We start from the raw sequence: 25,300 nt of genomic DNA, 5'->3' as shown, positions 1-25,300 counted from the left end.
GCTGAAGCAGTAATGACTAAGGATAGCGATAGACTGCTGGTCCACTGATAGGCCCAGGAAAGATGTTAAGTGGTCACACTTCCTCGGTTGGGTGTGTCTATCTTCTTCTATAGACTGTCAGAAAATCACGAACCAGTAAAAAAAAAGTGTGAAAACATGAAAATGAAATCTGACATCAAAAGAATAGGTCTCAGTGACCTTTCAAGTATAGATATAGAGGTGTGTGTGTGTGTGTGTGTGTGTGTGTGTGTGTGTGTGTGTGTGTGTGTGTGTGTGTGTGTGTGTGTGTGTGTGTGCTTCTGTTGTTCTGATATGCTACCCATGGTTACTGGTCCTTAGTTAACTGAAAAAACTTTAAATACATAAAAATAAATTGACACCACTGACTTTTTCAATTTCACATATAAAAATTATTAATAATTTTAAGGCTTTTTAAGGAATAGAAAGTGTCCTCTTACCAAAACACAGAGACTGTTTGCCTCAGTGCGTTTTCTGCTATCGTGTTGCCCAATAAATGTTGAATGAAGCTGGGCTGGTGATAGGATCCACCCAGTGAACCAAACATGAAACTGAGAACTTTATTCAGGTTGCTGGCCTATGTTCTAACAACAAACCGGGAGCCCTTGTTTTCCTTTGGTGACAGTGACATTTTGGCAAAACTGCATCAGTCGTTTTGTTTTTTTCTCTTTTTCTTTGAAATGTCAATCAGGGCCAGATCGCACACAGATCTGCAGATGTCCTCGCTAGATGACAGCCTGTACAAATCTTTCTCCATGAGCAGCAGTAACGTTAACAGAGGCAGCCGGTTCAAGGATGGGGTAACGGAAGAAGTTAAAGTCCTCTCCAGGCCGTCCAGGAGGCCTGTGCGGGCGGTCAGGCCAGTCAGCGCCGTCAGCTCCAATGGCTCCTTCCTCCAGCTCAATCATCTGCAGGGGGAGCTGGTCAGAAAGAGGAAGGTAAGAAGGTAGAAAAGGACAATGAATGTTTTCTTTACAAAATGTAACGTTAAGATTAAATAATTCGTATTAACTCTGATTCAGCATTCAAATATTCAGGCAATTGTAAAATCAGTTACAGAGCTAACACACACTTTTTTCACTTTTAGAAACATTTTTATTTGTATTTATTTATTTTGTAGATTTTACTGCTGAGTTCTCATATGATTCATAACAGCAGGTGTAACATTTAACATCCTCCAGCTTCACTGTAAGAGCATCCTTACAGGAAATGTATGATAAATATTAATAATTCATGTTGTGTAAGCCAGTGCACTCGTGACCTCTCAGATATCTAAGACCTTGGTTCAGAAGCTGAATCCTTCTGGGAAAACCTGAAGGAAAAGAGTTTCCCAGACGAGCGTAAAAAATGATCACACTCGTATTATTATTTCCAAGGCCAGTTAAATGATCTTAAAAAGACGACATGAACCATAAACCATAAAACGTAAAACAAAAAGCATGATGAATGTGAAAAAAATGCTGTAAATATAATGAGAACTTGTAAAGGTCATAATTTCTCATGATGACATAATTCATTATTTTATGAGTTTGTATATTTCGGGGTGGGTGGGTGGTGGTGCTGGGGGGCGGCTCCGTAGCTTCTAGTTCACACTGTGTGTCACTAATAAATTCTCTCAGGAATGTGAGGACCTGAAGAAAGAAAACAAGTATTTATCAAACGAGATCCACATGGAACGGATTATGATGCGCACAGAGAGTGAGCTAACCATGAGGAACCTCAGAAACTTGAACCAGGAGCTACAGGCTCAAGTTAAGGAGGTACAGCCAAACAGTGTTATTAAATGGCACTAATAACCAAGAGATGAAACAGTAGGCCACTTATGAGCACAAAAACGAAAGTATAACCACACGCCTATATGGTAGTCAATCAGACTTTTTGGAAGGAATCAAGACATGTTCTTCTTTCAAACCTTGTCTTTACATCTGTTGGAAAACTTTAATTCAGTTACATCAAGTTACAATTGGCTTATAGCAGCTTCCTGTTCTCCAGGACATTAATGTTAGATTCATATGTTAAAACAGCAGCAAAACAGCATGTGCTTCTATCAAACAGTGTTTACATGCCAGCTTTAAATGTCAGACTAAATTTACAGCTTTAATAAAATATGTGACCTTTTTATATTTTGAAATTTATGTGTAAAGAAAACCTGCTATGGTCAGTTAGCCATTCCTCACCATGTTTTTGACAAATGGGCAACTGAATGTGTAGCATAAACCAGGAGAACCGTACTGCTTGACCCTACACAGAGAGGATTATGTGGCTGTGGTATGCTGGGGGAGATCTTTGTGGCAGGAAATGTGACTGCCTTTTCAGAACTGCCATTGTGTCAATGAGGGAACATGAGGGATCTTTACAGTAGGCATTCTTTAAATAAAAGTAAGTGTTATAAATGAATTTTTTATGTCCAGAAAAGCTTGTTAAGGTGTTTGAAGTCTTAGATCTAGTTTTATATAAGACATCTTATATGAATGTATGAAGGAGATGCATATTATTCCGCTAACCTATATAACCTAACCCATTCATGCCAGCTAAAGCAGACCCTTGTCACTCCAAAGGGTTAGAATCACGTTACGTTGGTAAAACAAAGCAGGCGTCTACTGTTTCTCGATCATGTCACTGCAGCACGCATTCACCTCTCTCTGTGTGACCCAAATCAGCTGAAGCAGAAGCTGTACCAGAGCCAGCAAAGGTCGATGTTATGTTCGCGAGCTGCAGATGAAGCAGAGGAGTCCAGGGCGGAGGCAGAGAAGGGCAGGGCTGTGGCTGAGGCTCGGTCCCTGGGCTTTCAGCGGGACAAGGATGCAGCTGAGGCTGACAGGGGACGTCTGAGTGAAGAGCTGCAGAAGCTTAAAAAGGAGGTAAACACATGACAGAGAACGCTGATCTATTAAGCTGAATACAATTCCATCCATCCATTCACTTCGCTTGTCCTTTTCAGGGTTGCGGGGGGCGCTGAAGCCTATCCCAGCTGTCTTAGGGCGAGAGCTAAATAAAAAATTCCTTTGATTGTTTCTTTATCTTATTAAATAAATAAATAACACTGCAGCTGGGCAAGAATAGGATAGAATATATACTCTTCTAGCTAAATGAAGTAAAAGTGTATATTTTTTCCAGTATTTTATGTTTTCCTTTTCTTACCTTGTGAAAAGGTTATCACATGGCATTTTCTGTTACTGTTATAAGACTAGAAACAGTACTTACAGTATTCACATAGTGGAACCTGATTAGGTAGCTATTTGCCAATCTGTAAGTAACGGGAATTATAATGACAGATAAATGAAAATGAAAAAGTAAGGAAGAAATTGGAGAAACACCCTTCAACCATGTTATGAGTGTTGATGTTGCATAGTCGTACCACCAGAGGGCACTCTGCAAAGCGTTTGGAGCACCAAAAACGCAACAGCCAGCGGATCTGAGCAAAGACGGGCAAAACAACTGTTAGACAAATCTGTTTTGTAAATTTAAAAGAAAAAAAAACTATTGGATGATATATGAGAATATCAGATTTTTAAATAACTAAATATTATCAGTCCTAAAAATCTTGTGTTGGTTGGGATGTATCACTTAGCTTGCTTTGCATCAGTTTGTTGACGTGATATAATATCGGACATGATGAGTTAGGAATCCTAAATAGATTGAAAATGACTTTTGATCATTAAAAAAAAGCATTCTAAAGTTAGCTATTTTGGGAACATGGGAATATTTGACATGACTACACCATCGATTTTCCTTGATGTCACTTTGGGGCTTAATGAGTTAAAGTGAAGGATAAAGCCTTAAGAGGAGCTTTCCAGGATATGTACATGGTTTGTGACGCCCGTGTCATCATGGCAATCCATCGTCCAAACTGCAGATGCAATCTCTGTGGGCAGAAATAACTCAAAGTGCTTTTAGACGCAGTTTTCCAGCTCAGTTCCTTTTTTTGTTTAACCTCAGTTAATGAACTTCCTGAATCAAGCGGGAAGATTAGTTCATTCAATCAAAGCCCGTAACACTTAATTTGACATCTGCTTTTTCTTTCTGCAGCACGCGAACATGCAGCTTTTACTGGCACAAACAGAGAAGAACTACTTTGAAAGTAAGCTGAAGTTGGATCGGGTGTCTGGAGAGAAACAGGCCCTCCTGCAGGAGAGCAGGAGCCTGGAGGCAGACAGAGATGACCTCCGACACAAGCTGAGGAAGCTCACCCAAGAAAATGTCCAAATTAAAGAGGGGTAGATACATTTTAGTGACACCTGGCAACTGTGATTGATTTTCTTACATCCCACTAAATCATCTTTAAGTACTTCTCTTTTCTGATTTTTGCTTTCAGGGTTTTGTTTTGTTTTTATCATTAATGAAAAATAGGAGTTGTGCTTTAGTCCTAGCTTCTTCTACATAAATAAGAAGTTGTACTGCCTTAACAAGAGTAGATGAGGGAAGCAATAATCCATTCATTCACTTCCACTTATCTTTTTTCACGGTCGCGGGGGGCACTGTGGGGCCTATCCCAGCTGTCATAGGGCGAGAGGCGGGGTACGCCCTGGACAGGTCACCAGTCTGTCGCAGGGCCAACACACAGGGACAGACAACCATTCGCACTCACATTCACACCTATGGGCAATTTAGATTAATCAATTAACCTTTCCCCACAAGCTGCATGTCTTTGGACGGTGGGAGGAAGCCGGAGTACCCGGCGGGAACCCACGCAAACACGGGGTGAACATGCAAACTCCACACAGAAAGACCCCGGCCAGATGATGGGGTCTAACTCAGGACCTTCTTGCTGTGCGGCAACAGTGCTAACCACCGTGCCACTGTGTTGCAAATCTATGTATAACAGTACACTGTGTGAGCCCAAGAAGAAATAATTTAAACATCTTAGTTAGAGATGTCTTCTTTATTCCTTACTTTCCTGTCAAAAAAGTGAGATTTTTTTTGAGTGTGATAAAAAAAAAAAACTATTCAGATTTTTTGATTAAAATGCATTTTGTACCAACCAGTGCTCTGTGATATACCAAATACACAAGCTCTTTTTAAAAATCCAATCTAATGCTGGGAATATAGAAAAGAGCAATTCTAACATCAGGATGTTAGACCTATGAACATGTTTGTATATGTGTGTGATTACTTTGACTTTTGTTTTTAGAGGGGTTTTTTTGGATTTCCCATTTATCTTCAGAGGGAATTTCCCAAAACTCAGTGTCATTGTCCATGACCGTCCGTGGTGCAACAATAACGGCCTTTTAGTTGATAGCTCTGAGAAAATTCAATTCAGCTGAGTCACATCAGCAAGGCAGAGGAGGAGAAAACAGAAACAAAGAGAAAAGTCAGAGGAAGCGTACTTGACTCCAAGACAAAGGAGCTTGCAAAGAAAAGCGTCTGGACTTCTTTAAGTTGCTTGAAGACGTTTCACCTCTCATCCGAGAAGCTTCTTCAGTTCTAAGGTCAAATGGTGGAGAGTCCCAGATATAAACCTAGTGGGAGTAACCCCCCCACAGAGGGACAAAAGGACCCCCTGATGATCCTCTAATCGCCTCCACCATTTGACCTTAGAACTGAAGAAGCTTCTCGGATGAGAGGTGAAACGTCTTCAAGCAACTTAAAGAAGTCCAGATGCTTTTCTTTGCAAGCTCCTTTGACTACGATGACCTGGATGACTGAGAACCTTCACAGACATATTGACTCCAAGACGTTCCGTACAATATATAAAGGACTTTAAGAGGCTGCTCTGCTAAGTAAAAGTGTAGAAAGTCTGTAAAAGTGTACTTATTTACCTTCACTGCATAGTTTTCACATGATCTCTGTGTTGTCCCGTGAACACAACACAAGATGACTCTTCTAAGAGTGTGAGGAACAGTACCAAAGACCAGGTGTGCTTATTTTGCACAGACTTCGAGTCAAACAACAAATACCTGACTGGACAACACAGTTAACAAAAGTGCTTTGAGTACTCAGAGTAGAAAAGCACTATATATATATATAAGCACTATATAAGGACCAGTCCATTTACCATTTTCAATTCACGTCTTAGGGATTTTCTTTATTTTCTTTATTGCTTTTATCCTGCAGACCAGAATGAGAGTACGCTTCACAACAGGCTGAAGACAAGATGGTTTAAAGATTTAACTGGATTTAGCTTAAAGGTGCATGAAGATGCAGTCTGGCTATGATGTTCTAGCATGCAATTTCATCCTGTCCCTTCTCAGTGAGATGAACTGGAAACGCAGAGCAACAGAATCAGAAGAGGAGAGCAAAAGAGCTACCCAGGCTCGGCGGGAAGTCGAGGCAGAGAGGCATCTGGCTGAGAAGGAGAGGCAGGAGAAAGTGGCCGAGTGCCTGAGCTGGAGGGAGAAGTACCAGGAGCTGGCTGACATGTTTCAAGTTCAGGAAGACCTGAAGGCTCTGAGGCAGAATAAAGCAGTAAGACAGCACCACTGCTCTCACGCCCACTGAACAATTACAAAACAGTGGACACTACTGTGCTTTTGTGCCATCTCCCACCTTTTATCCCCAAACAGTCACGGAAGAAATTATTTGAACTGAGCATAAAATATACTGTTTAAATGATTATTTCCATCTTGAAAAACGTCCCTGAGTGATTCACTGTGGTACAATATTGCAAGTCACACGTTTGCAACAAGGCTGAAAGAAAAAAATTTTGTTCTGTACATTTTCATCTCTTTAAAGTAAAATCTTTAAGTGATTTTTTTTCTCAACAGTGTCAAGCCCACATCAAAAGCTACTTCCTGTGCATGACTGAAAGCGACCAGAGGGTTAAAATTCTCAAAAATCCAGATGGCACTCCGAGAAATTTCACAGTGAGATGATCCTACATCTCATACTCACATGAGAGCTGTGCATGTCTAGGTCTACAATACAGGACATTTAAAAAGTAAATCAGAAGCTTATGTTATGGTTTTTGTTCAGGAAGGAGATCCTGTATACATCTCCACTCCAGAGTCCAGTGTTGAAGAGCCTGAAAGGAGTTCATCTAGGTAAACACAAACTTTGGCCACCAGGGGGAAGCCACACAAACTACAATCGTTCAGATATGGTAGCAACATAAGATTAAAATTCTAATTTACAAAAACGTGAAGGCAAATAGGTAAGTGTAAAGCTTTTCTCTGGTTGAAGACCACTATTAAGAATTAATTGTGAACTGTATTCACTCAGGACCATGCTCAGGGTGACAGCACCACACATGGGGAGAGATCTGGGTCCGAGTCACTTTGATGAGCTGCCTGCCTATGGAGGAGAGCGACCCGACTCAGGCCCTCTGCGCAGAAGCAGGAAGGTGGTGGAATACTTCTGGATTCCCACAGATCAGGACTGACCACGAATGTAACCACATGCTGCTGGGAAAATCAAAGCACTCCAGTAGAGCTGCTGCTTGGAAGATTCAAACTGTTGTTCAAGTGTGAAGTATTTTATTGGACAGATGGAATATGTAACTGTAAAGCAGAGTAAATACAGGTAAACAGTAGGTGCTCATGTACTGACTTTATTGACATTAAAGCAATAGAGGTGCACAATAATTCTGAATACCTTACAATAAGACCCTAATCATATGTCTTAGACATAATCATGGCTTGAGAGTACAATTCTTGGTTAAGCCTGATGGTCATTTGTTTAGCTTTAGAAGGGAAATGAATTACAATTTATAGTTTGCCAATTTAAGAGCCAGACAAATCTAACATTTATTATTTTGAGCCCTCAATATAAAAACCAACCTCATCAGGGCCGCTTCAAAATCTAGTCGACATTACTCTTTTGATAAGTACACATTTCATCATGTGGGTGAAATTTAAAAAAAAAAAAAATCCTAATGAGATGTTAACACTTGTAAAACATGCAACGGCATCATTGTTAATGTCTGCTTCAATACATTTATTGTGCAATTAGGCCAGGATTAAACCAAATACTTCAGCATCTGCATGGGCTCAATATTCTTCTTAGTGGATTTCTTTATCCCAGCACAAAAAAAAAAAAAAAGCCCATCTAACTAAGAGGTAGAAACACAGGCAATTTTGAAACGTGACGACAGCAAACCAATGATTACAGATTTATTTTTTCTCTTTTTTAAATATTGTAACATTTGGAGAATGGGTATTGCAACCACTCATAATAATGATAAAAAAAAAGACAGGAAGAAAGGACAGAACAAAAAGATTAATGCTAATGAAAAAAAAAAAAAAAAAAAAAGAAAAAAAAACCAACATGCTCATCATCAGGGACTATGAAGAGCACTTATTAAAAAAAACAAACAAACAAAAAACAAAAACAAAGTGGGAATTTAGTGAGCACATGTTGAATAAGAGACACCTTTATCAGTCATGAAATGTTTTGCCAGCTTGTGCTTCATTCAACTTCAGCGGGCCATCTAGGTTTAACGTGTGGTTCACGAGAAGGATCGCTGTGCAGCCCGTTTGTCTACATCCCCGGTGCTGTTTTTAAGCATGTATGATAAAAAGCAATCCAGGCTAGGCCCTGATAGAAGATCACAAAAGCAGCTTGCTGACAAGACCTTATGTTAATGTTTCTAGTTGTTTGCTTTGTAACTAGAATTAGCAAAGATCGTGAAAGATTTGTCTTATTTTAGAGAGGAAAATCCTACATGTTCTTACCATAAAGCAGTTTCCTATCTGGGGGAGGTTTAAATCCGTAAGAAAAAGCAATACAGTGAAAATAAAGTTACAACCTAACGGAGCAAATTGAGAAAAACAATACATGGTTGAGCCACTCTAGAATTCATGTAGCTGATTAGGAAACAGATCTCAGAAAATTAGGCAACAGATTAAACAATGCTTCTCAGCCTATCATCACGGTGCAGGTGGTAGCACATGAGGCCCTGTCGGTAAAAGCTTTCGGTTTATATTTGCAAGACACAAGCAGCCGAGTGCCACATCGTAGTGGTTAAATTAAGCATGGAGTTTAATAAGGTAACACAAGTCTAACAATAAGATACGGTTGATCTACGCCATGATGCTTCCGCTTGGTTTCTTAGTCTGCGTCGTCCTCAGATTCCTCCTCCTCTGCCGTCTCCAGCCAGGTGAGCCACTGGTTTACCTGAATTTTTTTTTTTTTTTGGGGGGGGGGGGGGAGAGGAAGAAAGAAAGAGAGAGAGAGAGAGAGAGAGAGAGAGAGAGAGAGAGAGAGAGAGAGAGAGAATATAAAACTTGTCAACTCTTGTGTTTTCTTTCTAACAAACTAAACTGCACTACTGTACCTGGAATAAAGCTTTTCCTTTTCCAGGGAATTCTTGGGTAATGTCTTCTTTCCATGCAAGGAAGGCTTCCTCTTCAATGATCTCCATGTCGTAGAAGTTGACAAAGTAGCGCAGTAGCATGCCTTGTTAAAAACAATAAACAAATGAATTAATATGCACTTAATTCACAACTCCTGCATTATTTATATTTCACTTTTGTAACTAATCAGAGTAATCAAGATTTCACATCCCTGCACTCCCCATTTCTTGTTGCTTACTAGCTAAACTGTACAAGATTTGCTTTACCTTTAGGGAACCCCCGGGCATTGCAGTGCACCTGCAAGGCGTAGAGGGCGCTGACCTGCAGCTCGGTATGGTCGTGCAGGAACTTCTGCATGACGGGCTTGAAGGCCAGCAGCAGCTGTTTCTCTTGTTCCAGCATCTCTTTAGAGGGCGCTGCCAGTTGCTCATCACCCTCTGCCTCGCACAACTCTTGGGAGATGTACTGGAGGAAACTGAAAAAAGATCAGAGGACAAATGTTAGTTAAACTAAAGAACTTCGTTACAATGCCTTAAATGTGTGACCTTGCGGCTATATATTTAGTGACATCGCAGACAAACCAACACTTGCATGCAATTTATAACTGTTATAAAAACAGACTAAGACTATCCTGGGAAAACAGATTCAGTCAAGTCCATCTGCAAATTTACCTGGTCATGAGGATGTTGACAAAGCCTTTATCAGTATGAAACTTGGGTGAAATGTTGTCTTTAATCCACTTGTAGATGGACTGTGGAGAGGGGTCTGCCTTTATCTGCTTCAGCAGCTCCTTCTCCAGCTTCAGCAGAGGGAACAGGAAGCTCAGGCCTTTCCCCTCCAGGATCTCCAGCATGCGGTCCTTGTTCTGATCAATTTCTACCAAGTGGGAGAGCAAGTCATGTATTAGCCAGACAGAACGTGCTCCTGATATGACCTAGGTAATTAAGGTTTCAGAAAGTGATCATTTTAATATGGTCAGGAACAAATATTTAGCTCCATCCTATTAAGATTTCATTTACTCACAATACTCCAACATAACATGCACAAGAAGCATCATTACCTACAAATCTCTTCTGACAAACTGACATTTGGCAGGACTGTATGTTACTGTAACTTCATTTAAATATGAATGTAATGTTGTCTCATTCAGACATCATCGATGGGGGATGGGGCAAACTTGAATATTCACTGGGTACTGTACAACTATTCTGGTGATCGTTATACTGTAAACTGGAGGGAAATGCTGAGAATATAAAATGACAGAATAAAAGAAGCCTAACAGATGAGGGGAGAAATCACTTTGGCATTTTTTCCCAGGAGGGGGTAGAGTAACCCTGTGCTCTCTTCCATCTGAGATTTTATTCCACACTTGCTTCTCCCCCTCCCTTTGCCACTATTGCCAAGTGCTTATTGGTGATTTTAAGATTTATCTGTTGTGAATTGTTGCTATATTTAAAAAAAAAAAAAAAAAAAAAAAAAAAAATCCTGAATTGGTAGATGGATTGGGGGCCTACCTGGGAGCATCTTCTGCATATTGACCTTGCTCTGCTGGAAGAGGTCAGTGAGCCACTCACGATCCTTGAGCTTGGCCGTCTGCTGCAAGCAGAGCAAGAAGAGTGGGAAGTGGGTTCCGTTCTCCAGGGGGTGAGCCAGCTCCGCCACGCTCACCAGCTCTGCGATGATAGCCCGAGCCGCAAACTGGGCCAGATAAGACTTCACCAGGGGCACGTCCACCTCGATCTTAGGGCACTGGTCCAGGACGTTAAGGAAAGCCTAAAATGAGTGAGGGGAGAAAGAAAATACCTCAAGCATGAAGAATAACACTATGCCCTTCTGGGTTCAGTGACATACGATGTAATTAGTCACAAATAATTACATCAATCTCAGTGAAATAATTGTGAAATAATAAAAGAGCTTTTCTTGTCTTTAAACGTACTGAATGTGTTTGTGCTCAAACACAGAAATGCTCTCCAATACTGAATGAACAGCAGACATACCTGCATGAAGTTCTCCCCAGTGATGAGGCCCTCAGTGCGGAGTGTGTGAATCAGAGTGCTGGCGTGCTCTTTGTCCTCATCTGGACAATCCAGGGAGCACACAATGATCTTACTGAGCATCTCTGGCAGGAAATGCTTTGGAGCCTTCATCTCTCTCACGCCACTCACAGCCTCAGTCAGGTTCTTAGTGTTCAAGTACTCAGTCATGATTGCCTCCTAAACGGAGTAGGCAAGCACATGAACAGAACTGAACCGTGGTCACTCTGATCACCCAGCATAACAAACTCATACGTAGGTCTTGTGGTTTCATCTACTCTGTATGCACATGCTGAGGAGGTAAAATGCTTCAAGTCTAATTCATCTTTTTAGTAGCAAGCAGATTATCTTGCAGTACACCAAAGTGCTTACATAAATATATTTTGCCACTTCTATATTTCACCAGTGATGAATAGAAACTGCTAAACAGGGAGGCTTACCAATATTTATAAGTGAACTGCTTTGCTGTTATGGTTACATCAGACAGTGTAGCAAACCTTTTGGAAAACTGACCTGCAGTTTTAATTCAATTGTGAGTATGCTGTGGTAAAGCTTTTTATTCATGAGGATTTTACATGATTGTCAAGTGTTGCTTCAGCCTGGAACATATGCTTATGTGACAGAAACTGTTCTCCCTACCGTCATTTTAAGAAGCTCCTCCTTTGCAGGAGGTGGTTTCTTGTTAGTCTTCTGCGGTTTCTCTTGAATAGGTGGAGGGTTGGTCTTCAGGCCAAGCTGTGGAGGCTGAGGGCAAAAGTCATGTATTTGAGTTCACAGATACAGCTCTCCAACAAAACGACACTTCAATCTGTGATTTAATGTTTGCTGTTTATATGCTAGTTGTACAACAACCAGTTTTTTTGTTGTTTTTAAAAACTCACCAACGGTTCTCTTAGATTAACTCACTGACAAACAAGTAGACACTCTCATACCTGTCCCAGAGGGGGAGTCTGAGTGCGTGGGGGTTGGGCACTGGGAGGCATCATGGTCGGGATCTGGGGCTGGAGCTTGGGCACCTGGTTCTTATTGAGGAGGAATGACTGAGCAGGCCTGAGGCTGATCTGTGGGGCCATGAGGCATCATGAACAAAGGAGACAATAGTATTAGTCTTTGTATGTAACAAAAACAACTCAAGTTCCATATCAGCTATAAATAAAATGCCCTCATATCTCATAATCGCAGTCAGCGGACCCTGTTGCCAGTTTGAATAAAAAGGAGAAGTGGAGGAGGGACAGAAAAGAGGAGATTAAAGACAGAGACGATAGTAAAAGAAAGACTAGCAGCAGGTTGGATTCCTCAGAATAACGCGTCTTTTTATAATCACTGGGCATCACGACTCAACACAGGACATTAGGAGAGCAGAATGCAGCCTTTACAGGCTAGTGTAAAACATTTGATGTTTTAACTTTGTTAAATCTTTTTTTAGTATGACACACACACAAAAATAAAAAAAATAAAAAAAGTTTTTGGCAACAATTAACTCAGCCACGCTAGGAGCTACTTACCTCGTCAGCATTGAGCTGTCCTTTCTTGCTGAATCGTGGAGGCATGTCCTTGGACTGGACCTGCTGCTGGGCCATGTGGTTCTGGTTCTGGTTGAGGAAATGCTGGTTCTGAACCTATAAGTGTTCACACAGGCAAAAGATTCAAATGATCAAAGACAGTCAAAAGCAGCTAAACAGGTTCTATAATTTGTTTCCCCATTTCCACACAGCTTTAACCTGGAGAACTTTAAGACTAAACTAATGTAAACTTTCAAAAGCAGGCTACCTGGTTGGACTTAACAAAAGACTTGGGCCCCATGTCAAACTGTGACTGAGGTGGAGGGGCAATGTGGCCACCGTGGCCATTGAAGAGTGGGTTGGTGCGATGGCGTCCCATAGTAGGCGAGTACCTGTCCTGAATAACCCCCGGGCCAGTTCCAATCCCACTGCCTGAGAGAACAAAGATGTTTTAAGATGGCCTCGTACAACAAAAACAAGAAAGGAAGTGCACAGGCATACATGATACAGGAACAAAACACACCTGGCATCTGTCCAAACATGTCAGCCAAACCCCCAAGAGTCTCCCTGTCCAGTTTCATTCTGCTGGGCATGAAAGGGCTTTCCAGGAAGAAGTCCATCCTCATCCCCTGAGACATGGGTGCTGGGATGAAAACACCCAAATCCTACAACAACATGCATGACAGAATCAGTCAATAACTGTGCCACAGTCCAGAATTCAAATTCAATATTAACCATTTTGAAAACTCTGAACTAAATTAAACACATTTCAGAGTGGAAACCTTTAACTGTCTGCTTACTTCTCGCATCACATTTATCACAAGGGACTCCTTGCTAATGTACAGAAACGTAAACAGAATGAACTGAACCCTTAAATAATGGACTCGCCTTCACTGCATCTTGACGGATCTGGTTAATTGTCTTTGGTCCGTTATCGATGAAAGCCTTGCGGGGGACCCAGTTGTTTTCTCGAAGTTCCACTGTATCTTGCAGCAGGAAGCGGATCCTAGCGGGCAACTCCTTGTTGTTCATTAAGGATCGCATACGGCCAAAGTACTGATCCATTAAAGACTGATGACAGGATGGAGAGAAAAAGGAAGTGAGCAAAGAGCAGTTCGTAAATAAAGTTTTAGAGCTGATTTTATATCAACGCTGGCTGGGTCAATTGCCTTCACGGTTCTGTCTGATGGAGTAAAAACAATAAATGCACCTACTTTTCTTGCATTTAACAAACTAATGATTCAACTTTGTGACCTATGAATGTTAGTTACACAGTCATTTTTAATAAATAAATAAAAAAAAGTGTTGAATTGAGATGTTGTGTTTACACCTTAAGCCTATACACAGCCTCTCCAAACAGCTATAGTTTATGAAAGCTGTCACCTTTGCTTTCTCATGGTCGAGTCTCGGCCCCACTGTTCTCATTATCTGACAGAGGCATTCCAGATCCTCCCCCATATCCTTGAGCTGGACTCTCTTCTTCTTTTCCAGAAGCTTCAGAGTGCAGGGAAACAAGGGAGAATTGTCATGGAATATGTAATGGATCTATATTCTGGTTTATCTTGCAAATAAGAACCCCAGAATTAAAAGATAAGATTATTAAACACAATTTAAAAAAATAAATCCATACTGTCTTGATGCATTTATGAAGGATAGATTCATGGATGAGGTCAAGTTTGCCAAGTTCCCCGATGAATTTAATGTTGCCAAGCATCTTGATCTTGGCAATGGCACGCTGCTCCTCCTCCTCCGAAGTAAGAGGGTTGTCATGTTTGTCATAGACTGAGGCGAAAAGATTATCAGAGGTAAGCAACAAAAAGTTTATGTAACTAACTACACCACGAGGACCTCTTGGGAGATTCACAAAGACAAACGGACTTACTTTCAACATTTCTGGTGCGGTTCTCAAATTCATCTTGAAGCTTGGAAATCAGCAGTCTTCTGAAGGTCTACAAAAACCAGACAAAACCCAATGTTTGAACAGTTAAAAAAAAAAATGAATTCAAGGCATTTCCATAAAGGCTAACAAAAAGTGTTAGGACTTGCTTTTTTCATCTGAATAAATGGGGATTTTAAAAACAATAGTCATTTAAAAAAAAAAAAAAAAAAAAAAAAAAAAAAAAAAAAAAACCCACACAATTATCCTTTTCAAAAGTAAAGAGTTCCTAATGACTTTAAACTGTGTTGAGCAGGCCTAATAAAACAGCAAGGTCACAAACAGAAAAACTTTGCTGTATCACAGACTGAAAAGAATATTTTGCAGCAGAACATCAGTGAGACTCACTGTGCTCTGCTTTTGGGGTGTCTGGATATCAGGTGAAGTGCCATCAAAGTTTGGTGCGTCCTCTGCCAAGCGCAGACATAGCTGAGCATAGAGCGAGCTATATTTCGGCTCTTCTAAGGCTTTGTCTACAATCTGAAATGCAGAAACAAAACCAGGGAGGTCATTAAAGCACGTAGTGTATGAATCACTCAGAGCAGCCGGCCAAGTATAGATGCATACATTTCCATTTAGCTTCGTTCCAAAGAATACAGATAAGTGCTTACCAGCAAGATGATTCCTTTAAGGACGAGTTTTGAATCTACGCCCACATTCAGGAGCTCAAGGCATAGCTTGTCAAACTTCTCAGGCGTGAGTTTGTTGAGTATGCTAACAAAAGAAAAGAAAAAAAAAAGAAAAAGAAGAAAGAGAGGTAGCAAGACTAAATATTAGAATCTGAACACTTATTAGATTTAAAGGATTTTGACTGGATATAATGATTGCCCAAGACCAAAAAGTAGGCATGTGATATTGCCAAGAAGGTTCTGTTTATTGTAAGGGGGAAAAAACAAACAAACAACAACAACAACAACAACAACAACAACGACCAAAAAAGAAAAAAAAAAAAAAGAAAAAAAAAAAAAGACAGAAATCCTGAGCTCAGATCCTGAGCATTCTGTGGTCAACACTGGCAAGCTTAGATTGCCAGAGGAAACACTGTCACCTGATCTTTTGTACTTGTGAACATCTCCTGATACATACAAAGCAGAGCTTAAGTGCCTTTAGCAAAACACATGCCATGTAAGTGACTCCAGCCCTACGAAATTCAATACTTCATTTCTAATCAAGTTGGAATAATCTCAATAAGAGGTATAAACACCTTAATGAAAACCAAAATTATATTCTTTTGGTAAGTCCCTTCATGGATTGCCACAGCAGATCATCAGTAGGGCTGCCACGATTTGTCGACTAGTCACGATTACGTCGACTATTAAATCAGTCGTCGACGATTTTGATAGTCGACGTGTCGTTTGAAGCTTTGTAAGATCCCAAAAGACGCAGGAATAAGTAGCAGGATTTAAGAGTGTAATAATGGACTGAAACAGAAGATGGCAGCACTGCATGTACAAGGATGCCAGCTGCCGTTAAACCCCGAAGAAGAAGAAGAAGAAGAAGAAGAAGAAGAAGCAGCTGTGTCCCAGAATTCATAGCGCGGCCCAGCTTAGTTTCCAACAATGGCGGCAGCTAGTTAGTTTTAATATTACTCTTATTATTCTTTCTGGGTCACAAAATAAACGTTTAACATATTTTCAGCCGAGAATGTAGCTGTGTAAACCTCAAATATCGGCTCAGTTTATCAGGACACCACATATTTTCAAAAGCGCTCCGACGTTTTCGGAGACGTCTGTTACCCACTAGCTCGATAGCTAGCCGGGGGCTAGGTCACTAGCGCCGTGAGAACACCGGACTCCCCGCAAATTGTTTTCAAACCCACCGCCGTCTTTCGCTACTCAGGTTAAATATATATGAGTCACTTAGATAAATTAAAAATGTTGTTGTTTGGCTTTTTTTTTTTTTTTTAGTATTTTATTTGTTCCTGAGTAAATCGGTTTGTCTGAGATTAAAGTTATAGTTTTTACACAGCTGAATAAACGTCAAGCAGACAACTGATTATCAGAAGTGAGAGATGCTGGAGAATATACTCCAGTGTCCTGTTATATTTTAGATAGCAAGGAGTTTATTAAACTTCACCGAAACAATCTGCAAATTTCATTAAAATTGAATAAACTATCATCTTGTCTTTATTTTTAGTTAGCACCTTAAAAGCTTAAAGCTGTAAGATAATGATAGTTATATAAGAGCAGATGCTGCTGGTGCAATAAGCTGTAGTTTTACGTCCAGTGGATGATGATCTGATTAGTCGACTAATCGCATAAATAATCGGTGACTAGTCGACTATCAAAATAATCGTTTGTGGCAGCCCTAATCATCAGCCTTCATCTCACCCCATCCCTAGCATCCTCCATCACACCATCCGGCAGCATGTCCTCCTTCACTACATCCACAAATCTTGTTCAATATATCCACTGACCCTCCTCTGCACATATCCAAACCATCTCAGCCTTGCCTATCCAGCTGTCCCTCTGATGTACTCCTCTCTAATCCTGGCCAAACTGATCACTTCCAATGGAAACCATAACATCTTCAGCACTGCCAACTAACTCAGGGTCCTGTCTCTTTTCTTAGTACCGCTGACTCCAAACCATCATAGCAGGTCTTACGTCTTGTAAATCTTCACTTTCACTCTTGCTTCTATGCTTTTGTCACAAATCACACCTGAGAGTCAACTCCACCCTGCCAGCACTCTCTTCCTCACTAGTACATCTGTCTCACTCTCATTCACACACAGTCCATGGAGACTCCTGCCTCCATCTTACCTATTCATCACCACAGTAAACAATGACCCACAAAACAAAATAAATCAATACCAATAATAAATTAATTAATCTTAACTCTTAAGCTGGTATTTAACAGATTCCACAGAGGTCTGCACAAAACAAAAGTATAATTTGGATGAAGATTAAACTTGATTTACAGACAGGTTTACTGTGGCATCCAAACTTAGTTGTTTAGTCTGAGCACAACTGAAATGGGTTAAGTAGCAATTAAAAAAAAAAATCTCTCTCTCAGTCAACCCTTTAAATATGCATCGGGAGTTGAACCTTACCCCCTCACTTTCCTGAAGATTGCATCGTGTCGCTCTTTTTCGTTGCTGGAGTTGACATCTCGTCTAGTGCTTCGTGAAGGAACCCATCTCTGAACGCTTTGCCCTGGGGTTTTCCCCAGGAACTCGCTGTAGAAATACAGAGCAAGAGATTGAGTATACTGGCACAGAATCTCAATTTGTGGTGGGTAAAGTGAAATGCGCAATTGTTCAAGCATAGAGCTTAATACCACACACTCATCACAACAGTGATCCCCGCAGGTCTATCTGCCCCCTCAAAGCATGCAGCAGAGCAGCAATAATTAAAATTAGGTGTTAAATAAAAATAAGTCTTGGTAGCCGGGGATCAGTCCACCAGGGCCTCCGGCTCCTGGCCACTGCCCGGCACACAATGCACCTACGGCACCTCCTGCAGGTGGTGGGCCTGCGGGAGGATGGGCCCATGTCCCCTTTTCAGGCTGCACCCAGCCGACCCCCATGGACTAAGGCCTGGCCACCAGACGCTCGCCCTCGGGCACCCTCCCTGGGCCTGGCTCCACAGCGGGGCCCCGGTAACCCTATCCTGGGAAGGGTAAACTGTTCCCTCAACGTTTTCCTCATAAGGGTCTTCTGAAACCCTCTTTGTCTGGTCCCTCACCCAGGACCAATTTGCCATGGGAGACCCTATCAGGGGGCAAAAGCCCCCGGACAACATAGACCCTGGGATCCCTGGGACATACAAACCCCTCCACCACGATAAGGTGGTGGAGGGGTTTGTTCTCTCAACATCCTCGAGGTCTCTACAGGAGGCTCCTTAAAGGCACTTAAATAGGGGGAATTTGTTTTGTGATATCCCTTATTTCGTGATCACCCTTAGAGATAGGGTGAGAAGTTCAGCCATCCGGGAGAGGCTCAGAGTAGAGCCGCTGCTCCTGCACATCGAAAGGAGCCAGCTGAGGTGGTTCAGGCATCTGACAAGGATGCCTCCTGGGTGAGGTGTTCCGGGCATGTCCTACCCAGAGGAGGGGACATGCCCGGAACATGTCCCCTCCTCCGGGCAGACCCAGGATACGCTGTAGAGATTATATCTCTCGGCTGGCCTGGAAACGCCTTGGCGTTCCCCCAGATAAGCTAGAGGAGGTGGCTGGAGAGAGGGAGGTTTGGGCTTCTCTGCTTAGACTGCTGCCCCCGCAACCCGGCCCCAGATAAAGCGGAAAAAGAAGATGGATGGATGGATAAAAATAAGCCTCTCACTAAAAGCAGTCAAAAATATTTTTAAATGGTCAACACAAATGTTAATGCATTGCCAACTTGTTAAATACTTTTTAAAACTCCTTTGTTGTAAAGTGATCTCAGGCTTCCCAGAATGGTAAACACGTTTGGGCAATCTGCAGCTATTATGTTGCATGACATCAGGGTAATCAAGATTTTCTAGTGAATCTCTTCCACACTGGGGGAATGAATAATACCTACTGATTCCTTATTACAACCAATTAGTTTATCACATATTAAGTACACATACAAACCTGTTGCCGACAGTCTTGGGATAGTGCTGAGGTGCACCCCTACCACCTCCTCCCCCCGAAGAAGCACTGCAGAAGTAAACAACACAGTGGAACACTTAAAATTCATGCAGCACTGGTGTGCTTTTTCATTCAACCTTCAGTTGCACTAAAGAACACACTGAGAGAAAAGCACTCACTAAAAATACATTTTTAAAACTGCACAGTTGGATAATTAACTATTGTAAAGAGCTACATAGATATAAAATAACACACCGCACAACACAAAATATCTTTCCAATTAAACTGTAGCACCGCAACTGATCACTGGATTTACAACTATCTTCTAGTTTTTGTAATCGCTAGAAGAACAAAGCTCGCTTGAAATCCTGTAAGGCACTAAATATACAAATTAATAAAAATTAAACTAAACTGAGAAGTAGTAAAGGTTTGGCAGGGCCAAGAGCTTTATGAATAAGACTCACTTGAGGCACTTATGCCAGTTATTAGAGAGCCAGTAACAGTTTGTGTTTGCTGACAAAGAATTGTTATATTTATGAATTGCATGACAAATTCAATCCATCTGCAAGAAGAAAGGTTAACTCCAAATGTAAAGTCAGCTTGGTAAAAATGCAGTTCTCTGGTATAGCCCTTACTTTTATGTTGTATTGTTGGATCGAATTTAGTTTCCTTCTACTTAATTTATGTGGATTGCATTCAGAAGTTGCTCAGCAAATTAACCCATTATTGCATTAATATTTTTTTGTTGTTGCTGCCATTTTGACTTAAATTATTTAGGTCTGTTCTTTTCTGAAACATTGGTAGTTCATATTCCCAAAACAGCTTCTACTTAAATAAAGTAAATTAACACCAATAGGATGAAAAGACAATGCAGTGTATCCATCACTGGTGCTTATTGTACATGAGGAGAGACAAAAATGGCCTGGTAAATGGCCTGTATTTATATAGCGCTTTATTAGTCCCTAAGGACTCCAAAGCGCTTTACATATCCAGTCATCCACCCATTCACACACACATTCACACACTGGTGATGGCAAGCCACATTGTAGCCACAGCCACCCTGGGGCGCACTGACAGAGGCGAGGCTGCCGGACACTGGCGCCACCGGGCCCTCTGACCACCACCAGTAGGCAACGGGTGAAGTGTCTTGCCCAAGGACACAACGGCCGAGACTGTCCAAGCCGGGGCTCGAACCAGCAACCTTCCGATTACAAGACGAACTCCCAACTCTTGAGCCACGATCGCCCCCTATAATGTATAGCTCCACACTCAGGGGTTAAAGTGGGCAGAATGAGCTGGAACTGCAACGTTTAAATGAACAAATATCAGCAAACACAGTATCAGCAAAACTGTCTCTGTGCAGTTTTTCCTCACTGTCTGTCTGCTAGCTAAAGGTACAGCTACTTTATTTCCCAGGGAGCTAAAAGAAGGAGCGATGTAGCCGCTCAGAGACAAAGAAAGAAGAAGGTTATTTCTAAAGTTAAGGAGTACTTTGTGACATTTGAGAGGGAAATTTTAAAGATTTTGTGTAAAAGTGTGACAATTAATTAGGTTTTTTTAATGAACAGATATTGGTCAGATATAAACTCTGAAAGGACAATGTCAGGTTACACTATGTTTAGATGGAATTAACTTCAGTTACAATCATTTTGATTCACTCACTGAATTCCACCTTTATATTGCCTGGGTGCTGGAAATTAGCCGTGACAATCCGTGTTAACATCTGCTTTGCTGTTTAACTCAAGTCAGCTGATCACAGCCTGCACACAAAATCTACTAGTGGTCACAACAGACATTAATGTGACATTTCTAAGTCATACCCCCCCACTCTCCACCACTACAGATGATCTACAACTGCCAAATCCCAACCGTACTCCTTTCTCTGTTTAGATGTGGAGGCAGCATCCATCTACAATGCAAGCAACAGCAGCTAGGTAGTTTTTATAAAATTCTTTTAGTTTTTACTCTGCTTGGGTTCTACACAACAGATGCTCAAGCTTTCATTACCATTAAGGTTGAACAATTGTTTCTATTCGTGTGACTTCAAAATAGTTTTATTATTATCATTATATTAACACATGAGGTTCAGCTTCCTTTGCAAAAACAAACAAATTTATTCATACAAAAGACCTTACTTTTCCCCGTTACCTCAGTCAAGTATCTGTACCTCTACTCAAGTGAAGAATGACTGTAACTTTGGCTACCTCTGCCTGCAGATGTGCTGCCTTTATCAACATCCAACCAATAGGACAGAAACCCTTTCAAGGATCAGTCTGTATACCCAACCCCCTTTTTCAAAAGGTCTCACAAAGAATTGCCTGACAGCCATTTTGAGCCTTCCCACATCCTGCTTTGTTCTATAGGCCGGAAGTTCCTGCTCAAAATGCTAGCAGAGGGCTAACCATGGGGAGAAAAAGAAAATTCCATGTTGGCATTTCCTGCACAAGCCATGACTTATTACCTGAAACGAGAAGCACCCCCTTCTGCAATCACACTCTCCACTTTGGCGGCTTGAGAATGAAGAATACTCAAAAGAATAAGAAGAATAGGAAGGGATGGGGAAAACGGTGCTGAGGAAGAGAAAAGGGAATGCAATTAGCCACTATAGGGGCTCTGGGAAAACAAGACAGGCACGGACTACACGATTAGAGAAACGTTAAACAGGACACGATTAGGTTTAATAAAAAAAAAAAAAAAATACCCAAAGACATTTACACGACTGATAAACAATTCCGTGACTAGGTCTTCCGAGGCCCAGCCACTCACAGAAAAGAATAAATAAAAATAAATAACATAAACCTGCCTCTTTACTTAAGCAAGTTATACACGAACCCACTACAGATGTGTTTGCTGAACACTGATTAAGTGGCATGATAAAACGATATTAAATGTCGAAATGTAAACATTTGTGCAGGTCTTTGCTCGGCTACAACAAAGCAAAGGTGCGTCAGCTAACTGGCTAACCTAATTAGCTAGCCTGGTGGGTCTCTAAAGCCATAGACTACGTCACGACATTGCTAAGATTTTTAGAATTTTTTCCATAAACCGTGTTTTAACATTATAGTTTTCTACAATTTACCAAGTGTTAAATGAGAAGCGTGACGCTACGTGGAAATAGATGCTTGGGGTTACACTGGCTCTCCACAGTTGGTGCTTTGTGTTGCTTTGCTGCTATAGCTCGAAAAGAGGACCAGTCTGCATACCCAGCGCTGCACCGTGTTGCAGTGAAACAGGGCAGGGCAAGCATGGCTGGCTAACGTTTACAGCCGATTCTTCGTGTCGCCATCCCTTGCTGAGATTACTTATACAGATTTCATACGAGTGTTGAAGCGAACTTGGCTGAATCTGTGTGGTGGGACTCGTGAATTTAATCATTTAGCGGACCCATTAACACGTTTGTGTACTTTTAAGTTTTCGTTGGAGTAGCTAAAGGACGACGCCATTTTCTACCTTTATTTAAATTAGCCGAGACATCTGCAAGCTAGGCTATCCACCGGCTCTTAAGCTAATATGCTATAGTTAGCTTAAGCAAGCTGTTGGTAGACGTTTCAATTTTAGCTTACTAGCTAGCAGAAGCCATTTTGGAAAAACCAGTGCGGTCGTGTAAAGGAAAGAAATGTCTTACCTTCACCAAAGCAACTTCAGTTTTGTTTTGTTGTATGACTACCAAAGAAGAAATGAGAAGATTTATAAATAAAGAGGGTTTTGCGTTGGGTATTAGGATAGCTAATAGCAGAGAGATAGCCGCATAAACACACACACACAAACCCCTTACTGGCCGCTTTGTTTGCATTAGCTAGCTGGTAGAGAGCCCAAAAGCTAGTAGCCTTATGGGGGCAGAAATGTCACCAATTTGCATCACCACGCATCTTGTTGCCATGTCAATTCTGTCCAATCACACCAAAGATATGTTTTTAAGGCGTTTCTACTATCCAATGAGAGCACCGCCTTATTTATTTGATTGACACACAATTCAACCTATGGCGCACAGGGACAAATCAACTAATCACTATATTTTTTTCAGTAATTTACAAAACTGACGAATTTTTAAAGTAAAGGTTTTAAAAAAAATTGTACAAAACGGATTTGATTATATTTGAGTTTAAGTTATGAGAAAATAATTCTTACTATTGACCACTGGCTATTTCTTAATAACCTTATTTTGCTTTTCTGTTCTTTTTTGTAAATACTTTTTTGAATAGTTTTGGGAGAGCTTCACACCATACATTGTGAGTGTTTTCACACTGGGGGAAGCCCCATAGTTCTGTAATGTTTTCCCTCAGTATATATTTTACTTGGTCATGTTGTTCAGAAAAATTACACTTCACATTTATATGGACTTCACACTCTTACCCTTTTGACTCACCAATCAAATGAAAGTATTTTTTTTTATTAGTCTTCTGTTACTAATGGCTTAAAGTCCACTGACAGTCTTTGAAAAGTTTCATTCATTTTCATTCTTATTGTTACATCCCCTGGCTAGTCTAGGGGGTTTGAAGGGACAAACATAAAGGTGGAAAGTGAAGGAGGAGCCAAGATGGTAGTTTTAAAAAGGTTTATTTAATGCTAGTGATGAAATTTGGGTTCAGACTGAGGTATAACTTCAGGGAGAGCCAAGGCCAACATAACAAACAAAACACCCCTGATGTGAAAATAAAAGAAACTTACCTAACTCCAAAGAAAACCAAATATACAACCTATAACCATAACCTACCTAACAACACGTAAACAGGAGAAAACAGGGTGTCAAAACAAAAGGCAGCTCTCCCCTACAAGCAGTCTGAACATGAAAACAAAAAAATGCACATACAAGTCACAAAGGCATGCACGCCTGTACAGGTATGGAAAACAAAATGGCCAGAGGGCACAGAAACACTGCTCCACAGGCCTTAAGTATTCTGATTAACAATTAGCTGGACTCTGAGCAGCATCCAATCAGGACAGAGGAGGTGGAGCTTAGACAAAACATAAGGAGTTAGTTGAGATAAGAAAACCAACATCCTCCTGTGGGATGTAACACTTATATATAGGTTAATCTCCAGGAAGGAGTTAATCGTGTATAAAAAGAAAGAAGTGTCTCATGCAAACCTTTATGTTTGGATTTTATTTTCGTCTTGTTACTTCAAGTTAGATGAGTGGTTCAGTCACCATGAGACTTTAACCAATGGCCTTTTATTTAAGAGCTCATTTGCCCTGCTACTTTTGTATCTGCTGAATAAAATCCACTAGGAAGTGGTCAGTGGATTTTATTCAGTCCAGTGCCAAACAGTTATGTCACTTAATTCACAACTGCCAAGTTTGGAGCTGTATAGGCCCAGGCCAAGGGCAAACCACTCACACTTATAAGTTGGCTGAAAAGGGGTCTTGACCTCCTCTTCTCCATGCAGCCAGGAAAGTAATTGGGAACCTCCATCACCCCAGACACCCCCCCCCCCCCCCTCTCCAATACTTGCAGTTAATCAAACTCCCACCTCTTCACCTTTAGCAGCACTGTTGCTAGGAAAACAACATCCAGAAAAGGACAGAAAACAGGAAATAAAATGGGCTTCCAAGAGTCAGTATCTATTCCTTAAAATGAAAATAATTTTAGTTTATGTTTTGTTTATGTAACCAGTAGGCTTCATGCAACTGTAATGGCAATTTTTATCGGTGAAACCAACTTACGAGGTTGGGCTTAAATGTAAACTGTGTCTCGTTAACTGAAAACCACACACCCTTAGCAGTCTAATTTTGCCCCATTAGATCAGGATTAATAATGCACACACAACTGCAAATGCCACGGATGAATACTCGTGTGAATCCCCCTCTCTGGTTTAGTAGCATCTGGTTGAAAGAAACGCTGTAAGAAAGGTGACTTTGGATGTTGGACATGGCATTATAATAATATCTGTAACATAGGATGTATAACATCATCAAAATCAAACAAAACATACAGCTTCGAATATTTCAGCCACCTGCTGGTATTTAAGTAAAGCATACAAGGATGACAAAGAAGAAGCAGTCGGCCTCTGTTAAATTGTAGAAACTTTT

General features: G+C 41.0%; 2 protein-coding genes and 1 non-coding gene across 3 annotated transcripts; 1 reads left to right on the top strand and 2 right to left on the bottom strand.

Annotated features, from left to right (window-relative positions):
- Window positions 1-563: 563 nt before the first annotated feature.
- LOC146570157 (uncharacterized) lies at window positions 564-9,072 on the top strand. Its single transcript, XM_085283020.1, has 8 exons — window positions 564-956; window positions 1,638-1,778; window positions 2,679-2,879; window positions 4,048-4,235; window positions 6,210-6,423; window positions 6,723-6,821; window positions 6,931-6,998; window positions 7,177-9,072. Exons 1-8 carry the CDS (start codon window positions 564-566, stop codon window positions 7,334-7,336), a joined length of 1,464 nt encoding a protein of 487 aa, XP_085139146.1. The 3' UTR covers window positions 7,337-9,072.
- Window positions 7,489-22,517, bottom strand: eif4g2b (eukaryotic translation initiation factor 4, gamma 2b). Its single transcript, XM_085279410.1, has 21 exons — window positions 22,403-22,517; window positions 21,732-21,840; window positions 19,274-19,339; window positions 17,772-17,897; window positions 15,331-15,433; window positions 15,068-15,199; window positions 14,666-14,732; window positions 14,414-14,565; window positions 14,167-14,277; window positions 13,672-13,854; window positions 13,307-13,448; window positions 13,052-13,215; window positions 12,787-12,900; window positions 12,214-12,342; window positions 11,921-12,025; window positions 11,246-11,461; window positions 10,763-11,021; window positions 9,920-10,124; window positions 9,515-9,723; window positions 9,230-9,351; window positions 7,489-9,069 (listed from the first exon to the last, which is right to left on the bottom strand). Exons 1-21 carry the CDS (start codon window positions 22,515-22,517, stop codon window positions 9,004-9,006), a joined length of 2,895 nt encoding a protein of 964 aa, XP_085135536.1. The 3' UTR covers window positions 7,489-9,003.
- On the bottom strand, window positions 12,439-12,612 carry LOC146570156 (small nucleolar RNA SNORD97). The gene has a single exon (XR_014893492.1). It is a non-coding gene; the product is annotated as a small nucleolar RNA SNORD97 (small nucleolar RNA).
- Window positions 22,518-25,300: the final 2,783 nt, after the last annotated feature.

This window comes from Mchenga conophoros, linkage group LG7 (genome assembly GCF_057382185.1).
Source record: "Mchenga conophoros isolate Kocher_MC1m ecotype Shallow Benthic linkage group LG7, M_conophoros_male_GT1.1, whole genome shotgun sequence".
In the NCBI taxonomy this organism is placed as follows: domain Eukaryota; kingdom Metazoa; phylum Chordata; class Actinopteri; order Cichliformes; family Cichlidae; genus Mchenga; species Mchenga conophoros.
Note: the sequence above shows the minus strand (reverse complement) of the source record. Positions and strands in the feature narration are given on the sequence as shown.

Bases quoted from the DNA above. Each gene is read 5' to 3' on its own strand.
- eif4g2b (XM_085279410.1), bottom strand. From the start codon at position 22,517: ATGCTTGCCCTGCCCTGTTTCACTGCAACACGGTGCAGCGCTGGGTAT. The intron at 15,434-17,771 runs GTAAGGTTCAAC...TTCTTTTGTTAG, and splicing joins ATCTTCAGGAAAGTGAGGGG to CATACTCAACAAACTCACGC. The intron at 9,352-9,514 runs GTAAAGCAAATC...GTTTTTAACAAG, and splicing joins TGCCCGGGGGTTCCCTAAAG to GCATGCTACTGCGCTACTTT.
- LOC146570157 (XM_085283020.1), top strand. From the start codon at position 564: ATGAAACTGAGAACTTTATTCAGGTTGCTGGCCTATGTTCTAACAACA. The intron at 1,779-2,678 runs GTACAGCCAAAC...GACCCAAATCAG, and splicing joins TACAGGCTCAAGTTAAGGAG to CTGAAGCAGAAGCTGTACCA. The intron at 2,880-4,047 runs GTAAACACATGA...TTCTTTCTGCAG, and splicing joins TGCAGAAGCTTAAAAAGGAG to CACGCGAACATGCAGCTTTT.